The sequence below is a fragment of the Nematolebias whitei genome, chromosome 1 (genome assembly GCF_014905685.2).
Source record: "Nematolebias whitei isolate Nwh7 chromosome 1, NemWhi1, whole genome shotgun sequence".
In the NCBI taxonomy this organism is placed as follows: Eukaryota; Metazoa; Chordata; class Actinopteri; order Cyprinodontiformes; family Rivulidae; genus Nematolebias; species Nematolebias whitei.
In genome coordinates, this window is record NC_056498.1 from 62,151,046 (window position 1) to 62,173,525 (window position 22,480).

The 22,480-nt window shown below is 38.0% G+C and overlaps 1 protein-coding gene across 2 annotated transcripts in view; it reads right to left on the bottom strand.

Moving 5' to 3' along the window:
- LOC119419026 (protein FAM53B) overlaps positions 1-22,480 on the bottom strand; it is a 31,269-nt gene that overhangs the window by 6,946 nt on the left and 1,843 nt on the right. Inside the window, exons 2-4 of one of the 2 annotated variants that reach the window (XM_037686333.1) lie at positions 9,880-10,129; positions 5,080-5,134; positions 1,889-2,748 (exon numbers count right to left, since the gene is read on the bottom strand). In XM_037686333.1, the coding sequence (XP_037542261.1) occupies positions 1,889-2,748; positions 5,080-5,134; positions 9,880-9,960 (996 nt within the window). In that variant the 5' untranslated portion in view covers positions 9,961-10,129. Of the gene's footprint in view, positions 1-1,888; positions 2,752-5,079; positions 5,135-9,879; positions 10,130-22,480 lie in introns of both variants that reach the window. The other variant, XM_037686325.1, reaches the window with a different exon arrangement.

The window sequence follows — 22,480 nt, forward strand, 5'->3', positions numbered from 1 at the left end:
ATGTATGTATGTATGTACAGTATGTATGTATGTATGTATGTATGTATTCTTTTGTATTTATTCATTTGTTAATCGTTAGGCTTTTTGATCTGGGACCTGAGTCTGAATTTCGTACCACAAACATGCAAATGTGAACTGGTATGACAATAAAAAAATCCTTGAATCCTTAAATGTTGCACTTTTTTTAATCTAGCTCATACAGAGATGAAAAAATTTATTGAAAATGAAAAAAGTTTTTTGATTAACAGCAAGCAAGAAAATCTTAAACAAGGGTTTATAAGACTTTTGAGTTATTAAATAAAGAGCTAGAAATGACCCCTACTTGCAGACTCACTGTTACAGAAACCCATTACTACCGTAGAAACAACACTGTTTTATTGCACCGGTACTGAATGAATGCATTTGAACTTATACTGTATGAACTGTGGTACATTCTTCCCCTCAAGCGTGCATGAGAGTGAGAAAGTACACAGTTACAGAAGACTTGCAATGACCCATCTAACCTGCACAACCTAACTTGTTTAAACAATGCTGGCTGTCATTGTGCAAGTAGATAAAGATAATCTGCATAAAGTGAGCCAAGAAACATCTTGTCTTACTCTCCGAACAGACTTGTAATCAGCAGAGCCATTAGAAGCAGAGATAAAACGGACTTCAAATCTGTCTTTGTGTATTTGTGAGTATAAATGTGCAATCAGTGAGCTTGATTTTCCCCTTTTAGCAGCTGGCATGACTAGAGGAAACATGCCTGCTGGGCTCTATTTGCCCGGCCTAGTTGATCCAGCCCTCGCTGAATCCTGATGGTGAATGGCTGGGAGCACAACTGTTTTTGGAAAGGAAGGGAGGGTAGATGAATAAACCGATGGTACTTTCTAATCAGGGAACAGGAAAAGAACAAATTCCCCTGACAAGAGCTTTTATGGAAGAACTTTTTAAAGAACAATACAAAAGCTGTGCTCAAGAAAACAAAGTTAACATTGACATGGTCTGTAATCTAATTTTGATTCACAAAATCAAAGCTGAATGCATCTTGGCTTTGATGCTACGGATTAATTTTAATGAAAGAAATAAGACAAACGAAATGCAGCAGGTTTTGTAAAGAAACCTTAAGAGTATTACTGAGCATTAACAGCATATGTCTTTAGCTGATACCATTTTGTTTTAGGTTCGAGTTTGTCCTGGGGTCATGTACTTGCATCTGACTCCCTGTGTCTTCTAACCTTACAAAAGAATAAAAACTTTTGACACAGGGAAGGTAATACAAAGTTCAGTTGATCTACATATTCTTGCAATTAATCACCTTTTGTTTCTTTAACTGTCTAATAGTAGATATAAATCACAAGCACTGCACTGCAATCATTAAAAATGGAAGTTAACAGCTGCAAGAATCACACAAGTGTCCAGTCTTTGGATAGGTTATTTACCCAACAGAGTTAATGAAATGATAAACCAAAGCTTGACTTGAGCATAGTGTTTGGCAGTGTGAGTGAACATAAGGAATGCTTCTTTAGCAGTGAGCACCACTCCATAAGCTGAGGAAAGCCTGAAATCCAAGCCCTGGAACCCTGGACTGGCAACTTCATTCAGCTTTATTTAATCCAGTCTAATCAGCCTTGAACAGAGTAAGATGTAGTTATGTTAGTGGATCTCTTGAACTTCCCTTAAGTGTAAAAACATGAAAGAGTTTTTCTGTGTGGTGTATTTTGTCTAGTATTTGACTAAATGCAGTCAAGGACATATAGCAGCATTGACATCAGAAATATTTATTGAAGAAACTGAAGAAAAAAAAAGTTGCCAAACCCTGGACCTAGTCAATTAAATTGACTTTCATTCAAATGAATGTAAGCCTGTGTGTGCTTGTCTGTGCGTGCCAACATTTCCTGCTAACCTGAGTCATCTTTGCCAAGTCCAGGGAGGGACGCGTCTCCTGGGCATCCTCTGGTCTTCTGCGCTTCATAGCAATCTTTCTGTCATTCAGCACACAAGGTTGAGATTTGCTTCGAGACAGACGCCCTTTCCCTCCACCTCTCCTTTCAGATCGTCTCCCCAGCTCTGGGGTGGAGTCTGGGGAGCTGGTTTCTGATGTTTCCTCCTTCTGGAGCTCCGTCAGACTGATTTGCTCATGGGAAAGGGAGAGAGGTCTGAGGAAGACATGATTGTGGGAGTGGTGGTGATGATGATGTGAGGAAGGAGAGGTAGGAGACACCGGAGAGGCAGTGAATTGAGGGTGGAGAGGCAGTTGCTGGTTGAAGAATTGCAGATCCACATTTCCATCTGGAGGGACACTAGAGCGCGAAGGTAAACTGAAGCTGGAGCTACGCTGCATGATGGGAAAATGGCCTGCCCCTCCTGCTCGGACACTTCCTCCACTGTAGCACCTGCGTTTCTCCACTGCCGTCCACACTCGGGAGCCTTGGGGCCTCCAAGATGAGCGGCACCCGCTGAATTCATCAGTGAATGACAAGGAGCGACATTGACGTTTGCTTGGGGGCGCTGTAGGAGCTTGGCTGGTTGCAGTGGTTGAGTAATGTGCAGTGGTGGTTGCCACATTGGTGCTAATCATGCTACTGCTGCCCAGAGTCAGATCTCTTATTAGGCTGGTGATAGCAGTGGTGCTGCCTGGTTCTTTGGTCCAAAGCTGGCTCCCAGGATCAGGCATCACATCCCACAGGCTCTCCAGACTGGAATCAGACTGGCATGGAGTTTCCTGCTGGATGGCACAGCTTTGCCCCAGGTCAAACCATCTATCTGCTTTTGAAATGATTTGAAACAAACAAACAAAAAACTTACTATTACTTACTATAAACTCACACTTATATTTCCAATATGTAAATAAGAGCATTATTACTTGTAACTTAAAAAACAAGAAAATATTATTTGGGAAGATGGAAAGTAGTAAAACAGTTTTTGTAAAATTGTTGTTTGGAGGGATAAAAGAAGATTGTTGATGAGTAACAGCATTAACTAGAAAGAAACACATAAGCCAAAAGAAAATGATAAGCTTTGGATATGTGTTAAAAAAACTACTATCTGTCATGTGTCTGAAGATAAATGACAGGATTAGGCTTTGAGGAAAAATAATCAAACAGCTGAACTGAGTAGCTAAACTTGTGCTGCCCATGTGAAACTGTACTAAAAGCTGAAAATCAAACATTGCTGGCAGAAAAACACAGTTACAACCCTTTAACAAGCAGAGAAGCAACAACAACAAAGCAATGGTACCACTTTACAATAAGGCTACCCTTATAGATGGCTGATAAATAGTTTATAGATACGTTAATAATTCCTCTATAAAAATGTATAAATAATTAATAACCGTTTATTATGCATTAATTAAGGGTGAGAAAGAGACAAAACTGAGCAGTTTCTTGCCAAATGGTGAGCCAAATCTGCCACCTATATATTTCATCTAGAGTTGTTATATTAAACATTTTAGACTAAGTTACAACCTTGTAAGCACAATACGCATTTGTAAACCTAATTCTTTGAGGATATAATATTAGTTGTAGATACTATAATGCAGTGATAAAGTACAATATTATATGCTACTAATTAGGTTTGCAAATGCTTATTGTGTTTACAAGGAAGTAACTTAGTTTGAAATGTTTAATATAACAACTCTAGATGAAATATCTAGGTGGCAGGTTTGGCTCACTATTTGTCAAGAGACTGGTCAGTTTAGTCTCTTTCTCACCCTTAATTAATACATAATAAGCTGTTATTAATGATTTATAAAGTGTTTATAGAGGAATTAATAATGTATCTATAAACTATTTATTAGCCATCTATAAGGGGAGACTTATTGTAAAGTGGTACCAAAGCAATTGTATTTAAAAAAAAAAGTAGCTGGATTGAAAAAAGTTGATTTTCTGAGGAAGACTTTGGCAAAGTATTGTTAAGGTGTAGCTAAGCAATTAAAAGAGTGACTCATCATGATCACAGTGTGAGTTTTTTTTTCATATATTGCTAGAACTGTAATCAGTTCAAACTCTTTGTATCTCAAATAAATTTATGTCTATGATTTTATATGTACAGACCATAAACTGAACTGATCCATAGAAGAGATTTTAAATTTCAGCTAGATCTCATTTTCTCAGAGCAAAACAGGCAAGTATACTGTAATTATCTGCAAAATGTCTAAGGAATTTATCAGACAACAAAAGCAAAATATCTGATTTTTCTGCACTTGAACCTGCAAAAATGCTAATTCGAAAAAATAAATAAATAAATAAATATACATAAAAGTCAACTAGTGAAACAGCTGACAGAGATATACTTTCAGAAGTGGTATGATCTCCCAGATAACTCGTCGTCTACCCAAGTCTATAACAAAAGTGCAGGCGATAACACACAAACAGTAAAGCCAGCAATAAGATACTGCAACAAAACTAAATACCACCCTTTTGAATGGCTGTCCCTGTTTGGCATGCTACCTCACAGACTGGTGACCTGAAATCACTGCCTTGAGCAGACAAACAATGCACATGTGCTACAGAGACGACCTGACAGGAATGTCAGTAAAACAACTTGACAAAAGAAGATTCAGATTGACTTCAAAAGGCCAGCCTTTGAAAGCAAAACAAAAAGTGTCGACTGAATTAACGAGACCTGCAGTGCTCATGGCAGGAGTAGCAGTAGGAAAAAGTACGCTTGTGACGTCCACGCATCTTTCATTGAAACAAATAAAGATGATAGTGAGCGATAGTGGAGGCTTGTATTTACAGTTGCTTGTCTTTTAACACAGGGAATGATTACCGCAACTCTAAGAGAGCCAAAGAGAAATTGTTGACATAAGTAACAGCATATTCAATTACATATCCCTCCCATGAGAATGCTGTGCAACGTAGTATAGAAGCAGGTGCACCTTTATCATGAGAGGGGGATGACTGACAGATGGAGAAAGGGAGAAGCGAGAAACTGAGTGAGACAGAGGGGATAAAAAACAAGAGCGGTTACAGCTGAGGTCATTGACCTCGACGGTTCAACTTATCAAATAATTGAAGAAGCAAATTATTGTGTTGGAGTGAAGTACAGAGGAGTTCAAGTTTTAACTAGAGAAAGGAAGAATGGAGAACTCACCCACAGTTCCACAGGAGAAGAGGGTGGTCCCTCTGCTCATGGTGTGGAAATCACTCTGTAGGATTAAACAGTCAAAAGCTATATCAGAATATGAAGAGGGCGAGCCAAGTGAGAAAATAACATGATCAAACTATATTTTTTTTTACTAATTTTATGGCCATCTAGTTTTTCTTTCAGTTGTTCCCTTCTGCAGGGGTTGCCACAGCGAGCGAACAAAGATTTGTCAATGGTTTTTCACTGGATGCCCTTCCTGACAGTCCATGCTCGAACCTGCGGCCTCAGGGTTATAAGACTGTGGTACAGGCCACCAAGCTACTGCAGACCTCCACTCATTTTGTAGCCATGTAAATAGATTAAATGCAATATAGTTTTTATATAAAAGTCGTTCAACCAGAAGCAGACTTCAACTAAATTACCGTATTTTCCGGCATATGGGGAGTGGTGGCGCAGAGGTTAGAGAGGTGGGCTTGTGATCCGAAGATCGCCGGTTCGCGCCCCGGCCCCGACAACATCAAAATTGTGGGTGGGGTAGGTGAAACACCCACACTTGCCCCCACCCTCATTCGCCCCACTCTGGGCCCATGAGCAAGGCCCTTAACCCCCACCATGTGCTCCCTAAACAGGTCTCTCTTGAAAATGAGTTCTCGTGGCTCAATGAGACTAACCTGGATAAATAAAGGCTAAATGAAAATGAAAAAAAAAAAATTTCCGGCATATAAGTTGCCCCGAAGTATAAGTCGCATCAGTCAAAAATAAGCATCACGAAGAGGAAAAAATAAGTCGCTTCGGCGTGTAAGTCGCATTTATTGTGCATCACCGCTGACCCCGTCGTGTTTATTATGCATTTATTCAATGGTCAAAACAGCTTCATTTCACCTGGGCGACGCAGCGCCATCCATCCATCATGGCCAGAGCCACTAGCTCTCCAGCGTTCCTCTGCCTGCACGAGCTGAGTGAAGCGAGCGTGCACAGGTGGACTTGTTGTTGCAGTTCTTGGAAATTTAAAGCGTCAGTCAAAAATTGCGTTATGAATATGGAAAAAAACAACAACATATAAGTCGCTTCAGCGTATAAGTTGCAGGACTGACAAATCTATGCAACAAAACTGCGACTTATACGCCGGAAAAGACGGTACTGTTTTGACTCACAAGTACTGTTTCCATCATCATTTACAGCGCAGGTTTATACTGCAGCTTTAGATAACAAGTTCTGAAACTTGTGTTGTGTGCTGGCTGCTCAGCAACACACAGAAAGGAAACTGGGAGTTGCACATACTCCCGACAACTGACTGGTGACCAGTGAAGCATTTAGCAGCTTTTAGAGCCAAACATACCCCTCAAGAGTTGGTTGGGAACAACAACAACAAACACGTTAAACCTCAGCAGAAGAACTGAAACCTGCCTATGAATTCAACTCAAAACGCATGAGCTGTTGTTCAGTGTGCATTTTGAAATCTCCCCTAGCTATTTGGATTATTACCAGTACCTGAAAAAAAAAAAGTTAAACAAAGTTGAATAAAAAAGTTGATTAAGTAAAGTAAAAATATTGGCCAATTCAAGAGAAAATACAAGGATTACAAAATGAATGTGTATAAAAATGAATGAGACAAAATGATGTTATTCCAGCTGTTAATTTGTTAATCTGCGTGTTTGCATACTAAGCTTAGATCTGTAGGTGATAGAGTAAATTTGTATCTGCAGGTACTGTATATTTATGTAAGTGTATGTACCGTATACATAGCTATGCATGCATGTCTGCATGTATACAGTATGCTGCAAGTATCCATGCATGGATTTTTATGTATTTATGTATATACTGAATTCAGAATCTGCATGTAAACTTAGGGACAGGCCTGGATAAGCCATCGCTTCTTCCTGCTCCCTTTGCGAACATTTTTGTTTTGTTTACAGAATATTTTGGTGGAAATATTTTCCTTTTTATTTATATTTTTTTGTTTTGTCGATATTTTAACTGTTCGAAATGAAATAAATAAAAAATATATATATATCTTTAATAAGGACAAGAAGTCTAAGTTGAGCAGAATACAATATTATAGGCAGTGTTTCTAAATGAGGAACTAAATCAGGGGGCCAAAATTTGGCCCTTTAATGACCAAAGCATAAAATGATTTTATTCCTGTTATTACAGGTTATATTACTGAAATACAAATAAATGTTCCAAGAAGACAAACACTGTAGTATTTTTGGCAACTGGACAATTCCAAGTTTTCATCAAAATGTCACATAAAGACAATCCGCTGTACTGGAAAGTTTTTTAACTCAGGCTTTTAATTTTTAATTTTCTGTGCAATTCCTGATGAACTTATACGAGACATGCAGAATATTTGTTCTATTAAAACATTTGACAATATACATTTTGCATTTGTTTTTCCTATTAAGGACTTAAAAATATTTGTTGAAGAAACAACTGACCCAAAAAGTAAATTCACTAAATAAGATTTGTAATCTTTTCTTTATTTTTAATAAAAGTTATTTACAGTGTACAAGCTGTTTTTATACCTATGTTTTCTTTGTGTTTATTTGCGAAGACAGGGTGGGAGTGTCGGTTTAAAGGACGAAATAATATACCACAACGCTGTATGTTGCTTTGACTCACCTTGGGCTTATTATAACAACAAAAAAGTGTTTTCTAAGATACAAGTCACTGAATCCAAAACAAAGTTTATTGTGTTACAGACGATGACTAAATGACGAGCAGAGCTGGTACTCTCACACCTCAACGCTTATTAACTTGGAGGAGTGAAAAGGTGATGTAGCCTAAACTTCTCTTGTAAATGAGTCCTCGAGGCTCAATGAGACCAACCTGTATTAATAAAGGTTGAATGAATGAAAATAAATAAATAAACACGTCAGTCCTACAGCTTTTTTTTAATTCACAGATTAAAGTTGGAAAGCAAGATAGCAGCAGAAACTTTAGAGAAGTGTAAAGGGAGTAGCAAGATAAAAATATTGTCTGTTATTTATATATATATATCTATATATTTTAGAAGTGAAACTAAAGTGTTTGCAAAAAAATGTAAAATGTTGTTTAGGAGAGGCTTCTCACAAACACAGCACAATATTACATTGTTTTATGTCATTAACTTGCTAAAGTTAAAGTTCTGGGGCAAAATTAAAACGTAAAAGAAACTTTTTTTTTTTGTCAAACCCATTACAACATTCTGTTGATTTTAAATTACAAATCCTGCTTTGGCATACTCACTGGGGTTGTGCAAGTGTAATGACTAATAACTAGGGGTGCACCAATAAATCAGCCCCGATTTCCTTAATGTTGGATCGGAGATCGGCCGATACTTACATGAGAAACCGATTTTACCGACAGGTTTAACAACAATTGTCTGAACTTCATTTATATTTCAGAGCACTACGCCATGGCCAGTTAAAACAAGTTTGCATTGTTTCTAGGATATTCCAATAATGGTCAGTCTGGTCATCTGGACAGTTTCTTTTTTGTGGAAAGACGTTTAACCCTCCATCCTTTTGTACCGTTTTGTACCTGGATGATTGAGCATGAACTTTGATTTCTAGGATAATGTTCAAGGGTAAGTTTTTCAGTAAAATAAGATTGGACAATTGAAGGTGCAATGTGCCCTTATAACACCTGACGGTGTCGCTTATAAAACAAAATCGGTATCGGTCAAAATCAGAATCGGCAGGTCAGGCTTTGAAGAGATCAGTCGGTGCACCCTACTAATAACAAAAGTACCGTATTTTTCACCTTATAAGTCGCAGTTTTTTTGCATAATTTATATTCCCTGCGACTTATAGGCCGAAGCGACGTATTTATGGATTTTTTCCCGTATTTATAAACCAAATTTTGGCTGAGATGTGACCGTTTTCATTCATTCTGACTGAAAAAAAATTGAGCAGTACCACTTTCAGTCACTTGATGGTAGTAGAGTAGTAGTAGCAGTATGGCATCCCGTTGTATCATGTAATAAGTAAACGTGGCTATAATGACAAATTCAAAAAAGTTCAATACAAAAACAACTGGACTTTATTTATTATACTAGACTTTATACTTTATTGGGGGTTTTTTTTCTTCAACTTTTTTGAATTTACCATGTCCTGGATGACTGAGAATCTTCACTAAATATTAATGACACAATTGGCTTGCCACGTCCCCCACCTTCGATCTGCTCGCTGCTTGGAACCGTCAAACCAGATGCACCGCCCCGACGAAATGCCGTTAATTTGACCATTAAAGTGCATTTATTAAGCAAACGTTAGACGCACTTTTGCTATAATTTTGAGCAAACAATTGTTTTTAGACGTTTATCTTGTTAAATTTGCACAGCAACTCGTCGCGTGCACACATTTACTTCCGCGTATCGTCTTTTGAAATGCAGCTGATTTGATATTCAAAGTGCATTTATTAAGCCAACATGAGACTGAGACACACATTTACTATAATTTTGAGCAAACAAATAATTGTTTTGAAGTGTTAATCTTGTTAAATTCTTGTTAAAGTCCTCACGTGCACGCTCTCGTGGCCACCATTTGGCAGCCCATCGATTTTTGGCACAACACCAGCCCACATTTCCGGGTTGTCAGTGGTGACGTGTAACAAATGCGACACGTCAGCGGTGACACATAACAGATGCGACGTATACAGCAAAGCGACATTGATAGATTTTTCCGCTTTATTAGACAAATATGGACTGATGCGACTTATAGGGTGGAGTGACGTGTACAGCGGAAAATACAGTAAATGAACATTTTTCTCCCCCGTAAAGATTAGTGAATGAACAAACCAACAAATAAATTAAAGATTCCTCACCAGTTGCCTCTGGACGCTCTTGGACGTTACATCATTGACACCCTTCTTCTTTTCCAGTGTTTTTGAGAAAATGATCACCATGGTAACGAGCAGCTCCGCTCCAAGGTATTCAGGTGCAGTAAAAGGCCACGGACAGCCATGTTACACAAGGGCGGAATGTAGATGGTGCATTTGGGCAAAGCAGACCCGTTGTTGGCGAGTTCGAGGACGGTCGAGGCTGGTGGGTGTCTGTTAAGTCTTCATCTTATTCCTGCAAATGAAAATGCAGAAAATAAAAACACTAGTTTAAGGGAATTGAATGAATTAATGTGCTTTTGTCTGGCAGACTCTGACAAAGAGATGTTCCTAAACAGTTGTATCACCTTTAGCAGCTGAATAAACTGTTTAAAAAATAAGAGTTCCTTCCTTTAAAGTATTTATAATAAAGTATTCATTCGTTTCTTGAATTACTAATCATCGCCTGCTGCCTTTCCTGACAGTTTTAGACTAAGATCATCTAAAAATAACGTTATGTGCAATCCCATGCAATTTTGCAAGATTTCACTCTTGGTTGTGAATTACTCTTTACTACTACCACATCATTTATTTTTTTTAATTGTTTATCAATATATGTAAGACAGACTGGGTTAAAGGCATTCTTGCATTACCTGATATTGATTAGCTGTGGTAATGGACTTAAGCTGAACTGACTCCAAATATTAATCATGTGCATCTAATGATTGCTTTCTGGTTGTTTCATTAAAACTTGTCAAATTATTTATGATATTTTGCTAACACATAAACAGGGTTGACTTCAAAAGTTAACCCTCAAGTTTTTTTAAGCAAAAGCTTCATACACTTTGCACTTGAAGTATGTATTGTGAAAAAGACTAAGCTACAACCAAACTAAAGCATAATGTATGTAAAATTCACTAAAATATAGCTATTTTATGTTTTGTACGGACAGTGGGTATGGCAGCCATCTTGGATCCAGTTTACCATCAAATGATTATTTTTAGAAAAGTTCATTATAATTTGTCCAGTGATTCATGAGATACTGACACAGAGACTGAAGCACAAACACAAGCAGACCCATGCACAAGTAAAGGAAAAGAGGAGGAAAAAAAAGCAGACATAAAACATAAATGTTTGCATTTGCAGTACACGCCTAAAGCTGCCGTTACGGTTACCATGTGGTCTAAAGAAACCGCTCACAAAAGGATCATTTAACCGCTAAAACTAGATGAAAAACATAAAAGGAGGACTGACATATGTCTTTCCGTTTGACCTTTACTACTCTGACACTTAAAGTAGCTCAACCACTCAGTTATCAGAGCAGCTACACACCCATAAAGCTACTGTCCTGGTAAACAAAACAGCCTGCAGTATGCTAAACTGCTTCCTCATCCATGCAAACAGAAAAACGTTGGGCTCTGCCACATGAAGCATTAAACATATAGAAACCTAAATACGTTGAGACAAAAAGCAGAGTTTAGCAAACCCTGGGGGGAAAAAAATCATCCTCGTCAAATGACGGCACAAGAAAACCTGAAGAGAGGAGAAGCATATATGGACATGTGGTTGTCCGCATTCACATTAGACAAAGCAAAACTGCAATGAACACAACTCATAAAACTTGTGAAGGGGTTACGTGTTTGGCAGATGGTGCATTTGTTACTTGGTTTTGTAAAAAAAAAAAAAATCTACTTAACATATGTGAACAATGTTGCAAAATGATAGAAGACATACTTTCTGTAAAATAAATAGCGGCAAGACTTTAGGATTAAGCCACACTCCTTCATTAACCCACCACCCAACACAGTCACATAAAAACATATAATATCACTGTAGATCAGAATAACTGTTGGCTAATGACAGCTTTTAATGTGGAACAACACATGAGGCTAATGGATTCTCCAGGCCTGCAATTTCATCCTCCCTGTTTAACATGTGGCTTTCTGTTAAGTTCGGGTTGTTGCATTCAATATGCTAGAGTGCAGGGGCGTGCACTCACTGGGTATTAAATTAGTTCTGAGGGACAGTAATTCATACAAAGAAAATCTAAACGACAACACAAAAATATGTCTGTGTCATGTTATTTCACAATGTCATCGCTGTCCCTTCCTTCTTCTCCAGCCTTCTGACAACATGGAAGACCAGAAATGTTTTATGCAGGCCTGCCTCAAACCAACTGCTAGCATATGACTCCCATTATCTCCATTTATTCCAGAGAGTCAGTGGAGCACAACTGGGCCTCCACAGGCAAGAGAAGCTGGTATTGCAGGGTGGGAGACAGAGGAGAAAGAAAACATTTTCCGTGATCACGTTTGCAGATTGCTACCGATTAGAATTGACACCAAGATTTGGGTGGGGCTTCAGTGTATTTGTGTGTGTTAATCAGAATAAAGGTTGAGGAGCATGATGGCCATTAGTGGAGGTTGTAACAGTGTGCTGACAGAATTGCTCAGAGGAAGTGTGGCATGTTCCATAAGGGCTGAAACAGCACCTTATGCTTGTGTCTGTTTATGCTAACCTCCACTTGTGTTTGGTGACTGGCAAGTGGGGTCATGGGAGAGGGCAGACCAAGTGTGAATTTAACCCTGAAGCCATGCTTACCTAATGAACAGGCTGCTCATGATGAAGAAAATAGAGCTTAGTGGACAGAAAACCAAGGCGCACTTGTGTGTGACTTTTACTGATCACATCAAATTTGCACTCTTCTGAAAAAGCCCATTTCTTGGCTCTAGTTCTCCAACTGAAAGGGCCTTTTCTTGATACTTAGAACACGCTTACATTTATGAACGGCCGTCATAAAGCCAATTCAGATCTCACACGCTCCCATACATCTCTTCATAGAAAACTGGGAGAGGCGTATTTAAAGTTTTGTCTCACCGGTTACTTTTACAATCCTACAAAAGGCTATATTGATGTCAAGCGATGCATGCTGCTTCACACTCCCAGTTTGGTGTGACATTCTTGGGAAACCTAATATGTATTTCCAGTTTAAAAACCAACTGTGCATAACAGCAAAGAGAGGTAGATCAATTTGTTTTTAAAAATAGCTATCCAGTACAAACTTTGGAAATCATCGTATCTAGTTAAAAGCTGGTTGAACCTGTACTCAGACTTGTGTATGCTGGATCGCAGACACCAGTTATTGGCTCACAATAGTCAGTGACTCAGGAGAACTCACAAAAAAGGGCAGCTAAGATAATATGGCTCTTTGCCCAGGCTGTAATTTGTACAGGCAGATGAATAGGAACCCATTTGGGCTCCCCCTAAAGTTCTGTGACAGGGTGTTTGCTGTCCATCACCAATTGGCTCTGGTTACTGCATACTTGTGTGGAGCACGTCTGGTGTCAAGACTTTGATCGGTGGCTATAGCTTAAAAAATATATAAGTATATATATTTGACACTGGCAAGCTCACAAGGCACGGCCTGATGGATGGAAAACATTCAACAAGGTATATTTCTATTTTGATAAGTTTTTTGTGGAGTTGACCATTAATAAAAGCTGTCTAGCTCGTCTTTTGTGGAAGTCTGAATTGGAGATTGTTAATTCTAAAGGAACACACAGCCACCCCTCTCATAGATAATGTGCTTGAGGTTGTAAAAATGGTCTTATGGAGGTCAAGGCATACCAGTGAGGCCTTTCGCCATCACCCTAGTACCCACTTGAGAACAAACTCTGGCCAAAAACAACAAACCAGCACATCGCCTCATGTGCATAAACAATTAGGTGTTTCTTCAGTCAAAATTTTTGCATTCCCAGTAGTAAAAACTGCCAGCAGCTCAGCGGGATCTTTGCAATAAACATAGTGGTTTAATTCAATGTATAATTAAGGAAACAAAAACACTAATAATAAAAGCAATTATTTTTTTTGCTTGTTTTTAATTTCACTATCTGTTGTTGCTTTCATTACGTCAATGTAATCGTAATGCAAAGAATGTCTTTGTAAGTAAATGATAATTTACCAAAATAGATACTATTATTTGATGGAAGTGAAAATAAACCTTGTGCATATGCGTATAGCTGCGTAAGTATTTAAGAACTTTAGAAAAATGTGAGGAAAAAAAAACATGCACATCCCTGATCTGTGTGTGGCCACAAGTTTAGTCGTTAAAGTACACAGAGTTGTTGTGCATGCATGTTGTCCCAGATCTACATTTCCAGATGCGCTTTTCACACTACTGTGACCATTAAACTCATAAATGCATAAATACACCGTTCTCAAAATCCCATATATACATTTGCTTCAATTTTATTTTGAAACCCAAGTAGTAATCTGTGGCAACACATCTGAAATGAAAACTCAAATCAATCAAAAGTCAAATATATTTTTGACAATTACCAGTCCTTAAGAATCCATCTCGATAAACGCTGGAATTCACCCTCACTGCTCAGTTGACATGAAGAGAAACTAACAGAAGTTGCAGACATAAGCACAGTTTGGAGTGTGTGAGTTCTACTTCCCTTGTGGTAAAATGCTGCTGCTGAACTGGGTGTGGAGCACATCGACTTCATTACCAAACGCATAAAAAGAAAAGAAACCCAAATGATATCCACAAAGCATTGTGACATCAAGTTAACTTCTCATAAACGGCATAATAAACCAGTTACTTTTAAACAAAGGACTTCATTTGACTAAAAAACGTTTATGTAATTTTAATTGTAGGGATGTGGTACTTGCTCTTTTATTAGGTATTTATATTTTATTATCTTATTAGGAATAAGTTGTATGATAATGATAATATCTTATTAGGAATAAGTTGTATGATAATGATAATATCTTATTAGGAATAAGTTGTATGATAATGATAATATCTTATTAGGAATAAGTTGTGTGATAATGATAAAGACTGCAACAAGAAAAAAAGAGACTTTTTTATACTTCAGCACAACACAAACAAAAATCATACTAAGCATCATCATGGCTACTTTTACAAAAACATGGGGAAAAAAAATGAACAGAAAATCATGTTTCATTTGCAAATATTTAAATATCTGCATTTAAGTTCTACATTCAAATAAAAGTACAGTAGTCCATCGCTATGTCGCGGTTCGTTTGTTGCGAACTCGCTCTATCGTGGTTTTTCAAAGTAAGATTGGACACGACACACAATGGGCGGATTGATGGATGAGCTGCATGATCGGCATGGAATTTTTATTTAAAATGAATTATTTTAAATTATTTAGCACCTGCTGCACCTGTGGACAGTCTACAACTGCAGGAGAAGCTTCCTCCTGCAGCGTGTCATTTCTCTGCTCTGCAGTGAAGTGGGCGTGGCCGAGAGCACACTGGCAGCTGCTGCGGTCCTTATAACCCTCGAGCTGCTGACTGGACCTGCTAACAAGACCCGCTAAGCTGCTAATAAGACCATGCCGCTAACAGAACCATGATGTTGAAAGAACCTCACTGCTAACTGAATCACATTGTAGATGCATTTCTTTTTCAACTCTGGTGCCTTGTTTTTAGTATTTTAGTAGTCTTTTTTAGTATGTTTTTAGTATTTTAGTAGTATATTTAGTATCTTTTTAGAATTAGCTGCATGCTTTGGTATTTCTTGTTGTTTTATTGGGTTGTTTTTAGGTGAGTCGAGATGGTTCTTCTCGTCCTAAGCATTCCATTGCATTGTTGACCTTGTGATGAATTTGCATATGAAAAATAAACCTAACCTGGCAGGAGGCAGAGAGCTGAAATTATGACACTCTGTGCTCTTTTAGAGCGTTTAGAAACATTGTTTAGAATATTGCAAGAGTGTGGGGTTTAAAATGCCTTGTGTGTGTGTGTGTGTGTATATATACATATATATATATACATATACATACACGAAAATAAACTACTACTTACTACTTGTACTACTATTACTACTTTGCGGTTTTTCACTTATCGCGAGGCTTCAGGGTACGGATCCCCCGTGATAAACGAGGGACTACTGCACTGTAGATCAGAGAAGTGTTGAGGGTGATAAACTGTGCCAGTTTTCAAAAACTATTTGGTTGCATCGCTTTGTTGTCAACATAGCATTGTGCACTAATATGTGAGCATTTAGTAACTGACACCAACCACTGACTTAGCATTAGCTGTTAAATGTTTTCCAGTTCTTGCTTGGTAAATAAATTAAAATGTTCCATTCACTGCAATTATTTTTGGCTTATATTTTTAGCAGATCACATATTTTGGAAGCAAAGTTTAGCAGACAAAATCTGAATAAAAGCAAACAGACGTTTGACTTATGTGGTGAAAAAATGCAACATAATTTGAAGTTAAAGTTGGGTGGAGATTTTTTTTTTTTTAAAGAATGAGGCTGGATATCTTTTGCTTCGTGTTTCTGAATGAGATATTTTCAAACAAGACTCAAGTCAGGAAGTCAGGGAAGTGATCTGTAGCTTATTAAGTTGTTGTGACTTACTGAAGAAAACTGGACAGAAGAGTTGTTCCTTAAAAATGTTTCAGCTTGGTTTCAAAATGGTATAAAGTACTTATTACTGTTCTGCATATGGTGTCACGTTTGAATTTCCCGTTTTGGGACAATGTACCAATGCTATACAAGAAGCTGGTGTTTATGACTTTGGGCAGATACATTAAATGGTTTCTTCAGAAAGACGACTCACATGTGTAATATACAATTTTTCCTTTTAATCTTGATTAGTCAGACCACAGGCCAGCTACTTTTTTTGTCTTTCCTGATCTGAAATGAGGTCATGCAATTATTTTTAGAACAGAAACATTAGTTTTTATATTTAACATATAAATTTAAAAAAAACAAAATGAGCGACCTGCCCAGGGTGTACCCAGCCTCTCGCACAGTGATAGCTGGACATGGTGACCCTCGTCGACCCGAAAAGGAAGAAGCGAGTAAAGATGATGGATGGATGGAGTTTTGAACTACATTAAGACCTCAGCTCTCCCCAAACTAAAAAAAAGTGCAGCATCACATTCAAATAATGCACGTATAAAATCCAATTTTTTTAAACACACATGCTTTGTTATACAGTTTTGAATAACATCTAGTGTTTGAATAATTGCACTCATTGTGCTCCTAACTCATTGGCATTATACATACCCTCCTATCTATCAGGAAGCTGAACTTCCTAAACTAGTTGCTAAGTTGAAGACTTATGAACTAAACAAGAAGTCATAGCAACCAATCACTGGGTGATGCCTGATGATTTGGAAAGAGCAGACGTCACTTGTAAAGACCGTTGTGTGGACAGCTCATCGTTTCCTTATCAGAGCGAGTATTTGTTATAGAAAACTGAACCATTGTGTGAGTCCATGTTACTAAGCTACAGCAAAGCAACATGCAACTTGCAAACTCAGTTTCTTTTTATGCAGGCAGCTTGAAATGTATTCAGGGACAGCCCTGTGCCTCAGACCAGGAATTAGTTAAATAAAATCTTTAGAAGCTTGACAGCCACAGGATCAGGTGTTTTAGTTTAACTACAGAAAGGTATGGGGCCTCTTGCCCTGTGAAGTAAACCTTGCATGCCTTGGCTATCCATACATCAGGTAACCCACTAATTACACTGCCCCCTCCCAATCAATCCCTGCCATACCGCTTGTGGTTTCTTCCATTAACCATGAGTGCCTGCTCTGTTCTTTACACAAGCTGAAGCTCTAATCCATCAGGGATACATTACATGGGAGACTCCATTGCTCCTGGCAATCCCTTTAAATTGTTCTGCTCAATGAGGGGGACCACTCCTGTGCTGTGAAACCAAGTTATGTTACACAGACTGTCACAGCCAATCAGCCAATAAAGTATCTTTGTGGTTTTGCATGACACTGTGTTCCCATTGCAGAGGTGTGGGGTGAGTTGTGATTGTATATGGATGGGAATATGTCAGAATGAAAACTGTGCAGCATTCCACTGACCCGTTCATTCATCCATGACGAGGCTGGACTCACCATATGGACCCCCTTTGACTGCTCAGCACACTGTTTAACAGAGGTGTAAAACAGGCTAGATTTAAGAGCAAGCTGAAGGTGGGAAAAGTTTGGTGTTTTTTATGAAACCCACCACGGTTTAAAAAGTTAAAAATAGAAGCAAATGAAAATGTTTGAGTTGAGTTCTCCATTTTGCAGAGATAAACAGGAAGGAGTGTTGCCATAGTGCTGAAAACTGAATAAACCTCAACTTATCTTCAACTGCAAGCTTGTCATATATTTTCTACTGATGACTGATCTTTGAACTTTCTTATTTGCTGGTTATTTTTGGAGGGTTTTTTGTTTTGTTTTTGTTAAACAGGTGTAGGAAATTACACCTAGGTGTACTACATGCTAGGTGTCTTTATTTCAAATTACATCAAAACATCTGGAAGAAATTATGTACCTTTATACAATCGCTGGAGAAAGTCTTGAGCAAATCAATTTTTATTTTATTTTAAATCTTATACCATGACTGACAAAGCCCACAATACAAGAAAAGAATCATATTTTAGCATTAATGAGTTCTACTGTAACCAAGACTGGAAAAACAGAGGACTTTATTCAACTAAGCTACATAAAAATTACCTTTAGCAGCAGAGAGTTTTGGAATCCATTGGGCTTGAATTATTTGTCAATGAGTAGGCTGCAAATCATGTTGCTTGTCTGTTTTGTTCCGTTGTTTGAAATAACATGCATGTAATATGACGATGTAAAACATGCAGATGGACTAAACCCATTATAGTGCAGAGGAAGTTATTACACGTCTCCGTGAAAATTGGGCATATTTGCGTAAGCAGGAAAATCAGGTCACACTGGCTTTATTATCAAGCCCAAGCTTGCATAAAGAGACACTTTGGGAGGATGTGACACATCAAGTGTCACAAGTTAGTAACACAAATCACATTTAGATGTAAAATGTCACTTAAGGTGTCATTTTGGGCTTTTGAATGTTACAGAGTTCCTCAAGTTACAGTGTGTAAAAAAATTAAACTACTAGGGCAATAAAAGTTTTATTTATATGGTGATCATTTGCTTGCACTTGTGTTTTTCTTTCACCTGATCTTTAAATAGTAAAAGAAACACGGCAGCTAAGAAAAGTCTTATAGAAGAATAGATAAAAAATTGTAGCTTGCTTGCCTTAGTCCAAGTTATCAATCATACACCTCAAGAAAAGTATAAAAATTGATAATGTTAATTTGAGAGAAGTAGTGGCCTTGAACACTATTTATTATTTTTATTATTTATTAACCTTTATTTAACCAGGAAAATGCTATGTTTACATGGACATAAGTAATCGGATCAAATGACCGTTCAGAATAAAAGCCCTGTTCAGGTTGTTTTTTTGTTTATTCAGCGTGATCCGAAATAATTTGTGATCATAACGAAACGGGTGGGTTACGCCGATTCATAACCCGAACGGTGTCTATGTAAACGCTTGATCTGTTCATTCTTTTCTGATGGTGAAAAACTGACCTGACTGTGCATGCGTGACCTATGTCAACCTCACGTATTTACGCCTGGCTAATGCTAATAATATTAGCATGTCGGGGAAGCAAAACTGGTCGGTGAGCGACAACATTTCTACTAGAAACTGTGAAAGAGCTCAAAATGATCTGTATTACCTGTAGCTCAGTGAGGGAGAGCAGCAACGTCTCCACCGTCATTAAAACCTGTCGCGGGTCCATTTTGGGTGCTCGGGTTTGTTTACGTTCATCCCGGAAGTAGAACTTCTTCTGTGTTTTTTTGTAAGGAGAGTTTACCACTCTGTGCATGTCAGTACTTCTGTTCAGAACAAAGCCCGCTGCATGTAAACACTCGTCATGAACAGATTGTGCCCGTGTAAATGATACATTTGAATTATTTAATCTGAAAACATTTCAATCCGATCAAAGAATTTTGTGCATGTAAACATAGCTATTGAGATCACAGATCTTTTTTGCAAGGTAGGCCTGAACCTGAAGGCATGCATGTTTTTGATCTGTGGGAGGAAACCGGAGTACCCGGAGAAAACCCACGCAAGCACGAGAAGAACATGCAAACTCCACACAAAAAGACCCCAGGTCCAACCAGGGATTGAACCCAGGACCTTCTTGCTGTGAGGCAACAGTGCTAACCACATATACTCGCACGCATCTGAGAATTGTCTGCATTGGAAAAGGATAACAATGGATTAAGTCTCATGCTAAATGTCACCAGTATCTATTGGACCAATGCAACAATTGGTAGTGATGTAAACTTGGCAGTCAGGTGGGTGAACGTGCTATGGCTTTTTTGAGCCAACGAAGCATTTTACATCACTACCGCAGCTGACAGCTCAATTTTAGTTGTGCGCAATGTCTTTCAAAATATACTAAAAATAAAAAAATCATTGGAAAGTAACACCTTTGTAACGACACTGTGGTCCAGCTCAGCTTGTGGAATGGCACAATGCCATCCCTTGCTATGCTGTAGTAAGACAAAAAAAAAATCAGTGTTACCACACTCTTCTTAATTGTAAAGGAGCCAATAACTGCAGTTTTATTGAACTTTTATTTATAAAGCAGAACAATATATGCACAACTTTGATGTCAAAGTGTCCACATAGTAGAATAATTATGTGAGGTATAAGAAACATTTGTTTCTTCTCTAGTAACTGGAAGTAATGATCATTAACCGGAGTAACCAGTTTGCTAAGTAAGATCATAGCTACAAAAATATATATTTGTGTACCACAATAAATGGAAAACCTTCAACATTTTATTAAACATTTTAAAATTCAAGTGTTTTGCTCAATCAGTTTTAAAGTTCTTTTAAAAAAATATCAGGATAAAAGCATCATATTTAACTGTAAATGTCATAAATTAGAGAAGATAAAAGTGATTTTTGTCATATAGTTGCAAACAGTTTCTAAAAATATACAAAATTAAGCTCCCTGTGCCAAAGACTAACCGAAGATTTCATTTCTCTCTTTTTCCTTTTTACAAAGAAGGCAGTTGGGAGATTGTATCACAATGGGTTTATGGAAAAGCCAGGTCTACACAGGAAATACATGATGGAATGAATGCCATTTCAAGGAAAAGGCTATCCAAAATAACTTAGGAAAATAAAAACTGTGGTCATTCATAATAAAAAAAATTATGTTACAATAACACAAAGAAACAAAATGCAAACTACTAGATCACCTGGATGATGGGGGGTTTTCCCGGACAAAATAGGATTTGCACATACACAATACTAAGAGTATGTAAACAAACTAAAAAAAAGACCAAGCCCCAAGGGAAAAGACACTCATTTGAGAGTCAAAAAGCTATCCCTTTTGTTTTTCCTTTTTCAAACTCAAGAGAGAGACTCACTATCACTACCTAGAAACACGAGACTAGCATGTTTCGAAGGCAGCATTGCTACTACATCCCAGAAAGCTTTTCATCGCCGAGTCTGGTCTTGGGGGGTTGGGGGAGTGCTTTTTTGCTGTATCTGAGAAAGCCTCTTTTCTTTTCAGCTCTCAGGCTTTGTGAGCGACGACACGCCAGACTTTCAAATCTGTCATGGTAAATGAGGAAGGAATACATAAAAAAGGAGCAACAGCTTTGAAATAAAACACATTGTTTGAAGTAAATACAGCCAACCGAGTACGTCTGGAGCAGTGCGTTGTGACTGCAGGTCACAATGAAAGTTTCTGAACTGACCATACCGTAGAGGCACAGAAGCCAAGGCTAACAAACTCGTTCTCAGGTTTTTGCAATAATCTCACAGGCCAGAAAACTGAGGATAAAAGGACAAGCATGGTATAAAGACAACAGTGTAAAAAATGGAAAAAAAATGTATAATGAAACATACAGAAGGCATAAAGAAAGAAAATGAAAGGGGTGGTACATGCAGACGGTGAATGGACCAGAGGCTCCCTCGGCTACAGGCACACAGCTGCCTGCTGACAGAATGGAGTCCTAACAGGGCCTTTTGCTTGCAACACAAAGACTTTGCAAATGTGAGCGTCTTAAGCACAAACAGGAGCGCAGGGTGATCCCCTTTAAAAACCCAGCAGCTTAAATTGTGCCCCATAAATTACGTACGCCTCCAACAGGTCCAAAACATGTCTACAAACTAATCGCGTCAGAAGGGTTATTCAGTACAAGTGCAGCAAGTTGTACTTCATTAAAGTGACTGTCAGCAACTGTGAACAATGATCTGCCTGTGTATCAAAACAGTTTTGGGTAAAAATCTATACAAAACTTCCAATAAGTGGTTAACTGCATTTTCTTTGTTTATCAGTAATTAAATACCTCAAGGTTTGAATAAACTGGGCCGGTATTTAGTCAAAAAATATTTGATGGATAGCTAGAAAGTAACAATATTAGCTTGTGGTTTATTATTACCGGCAATTATAACTATTTTTTACAAGAAGAGAAGTCATTTTTACTGTATGCTCATGATCTGCTCATGAAGCTGGCACCAGTAGCCACAGCATGCACAAGTTCACATGACAAAAATTGAAAGACCTAAAGTGCTTGTTCACACCAAGCTGACATTCCAGGAATGGTTTATTTTGGAAATCAAAGCAATGTGCAGTCACCATAAGCTTTCCAAAAGTGAATAGAGATAAGAAATGCTCAGAGCAAGTTTTCTTTTAAACTTACCAGTGTTTGAGAGGAGCCCTTATGAACATATCTTATGTAATCAGACACAAGCTGGCGTGATTAAATCTTTTGCC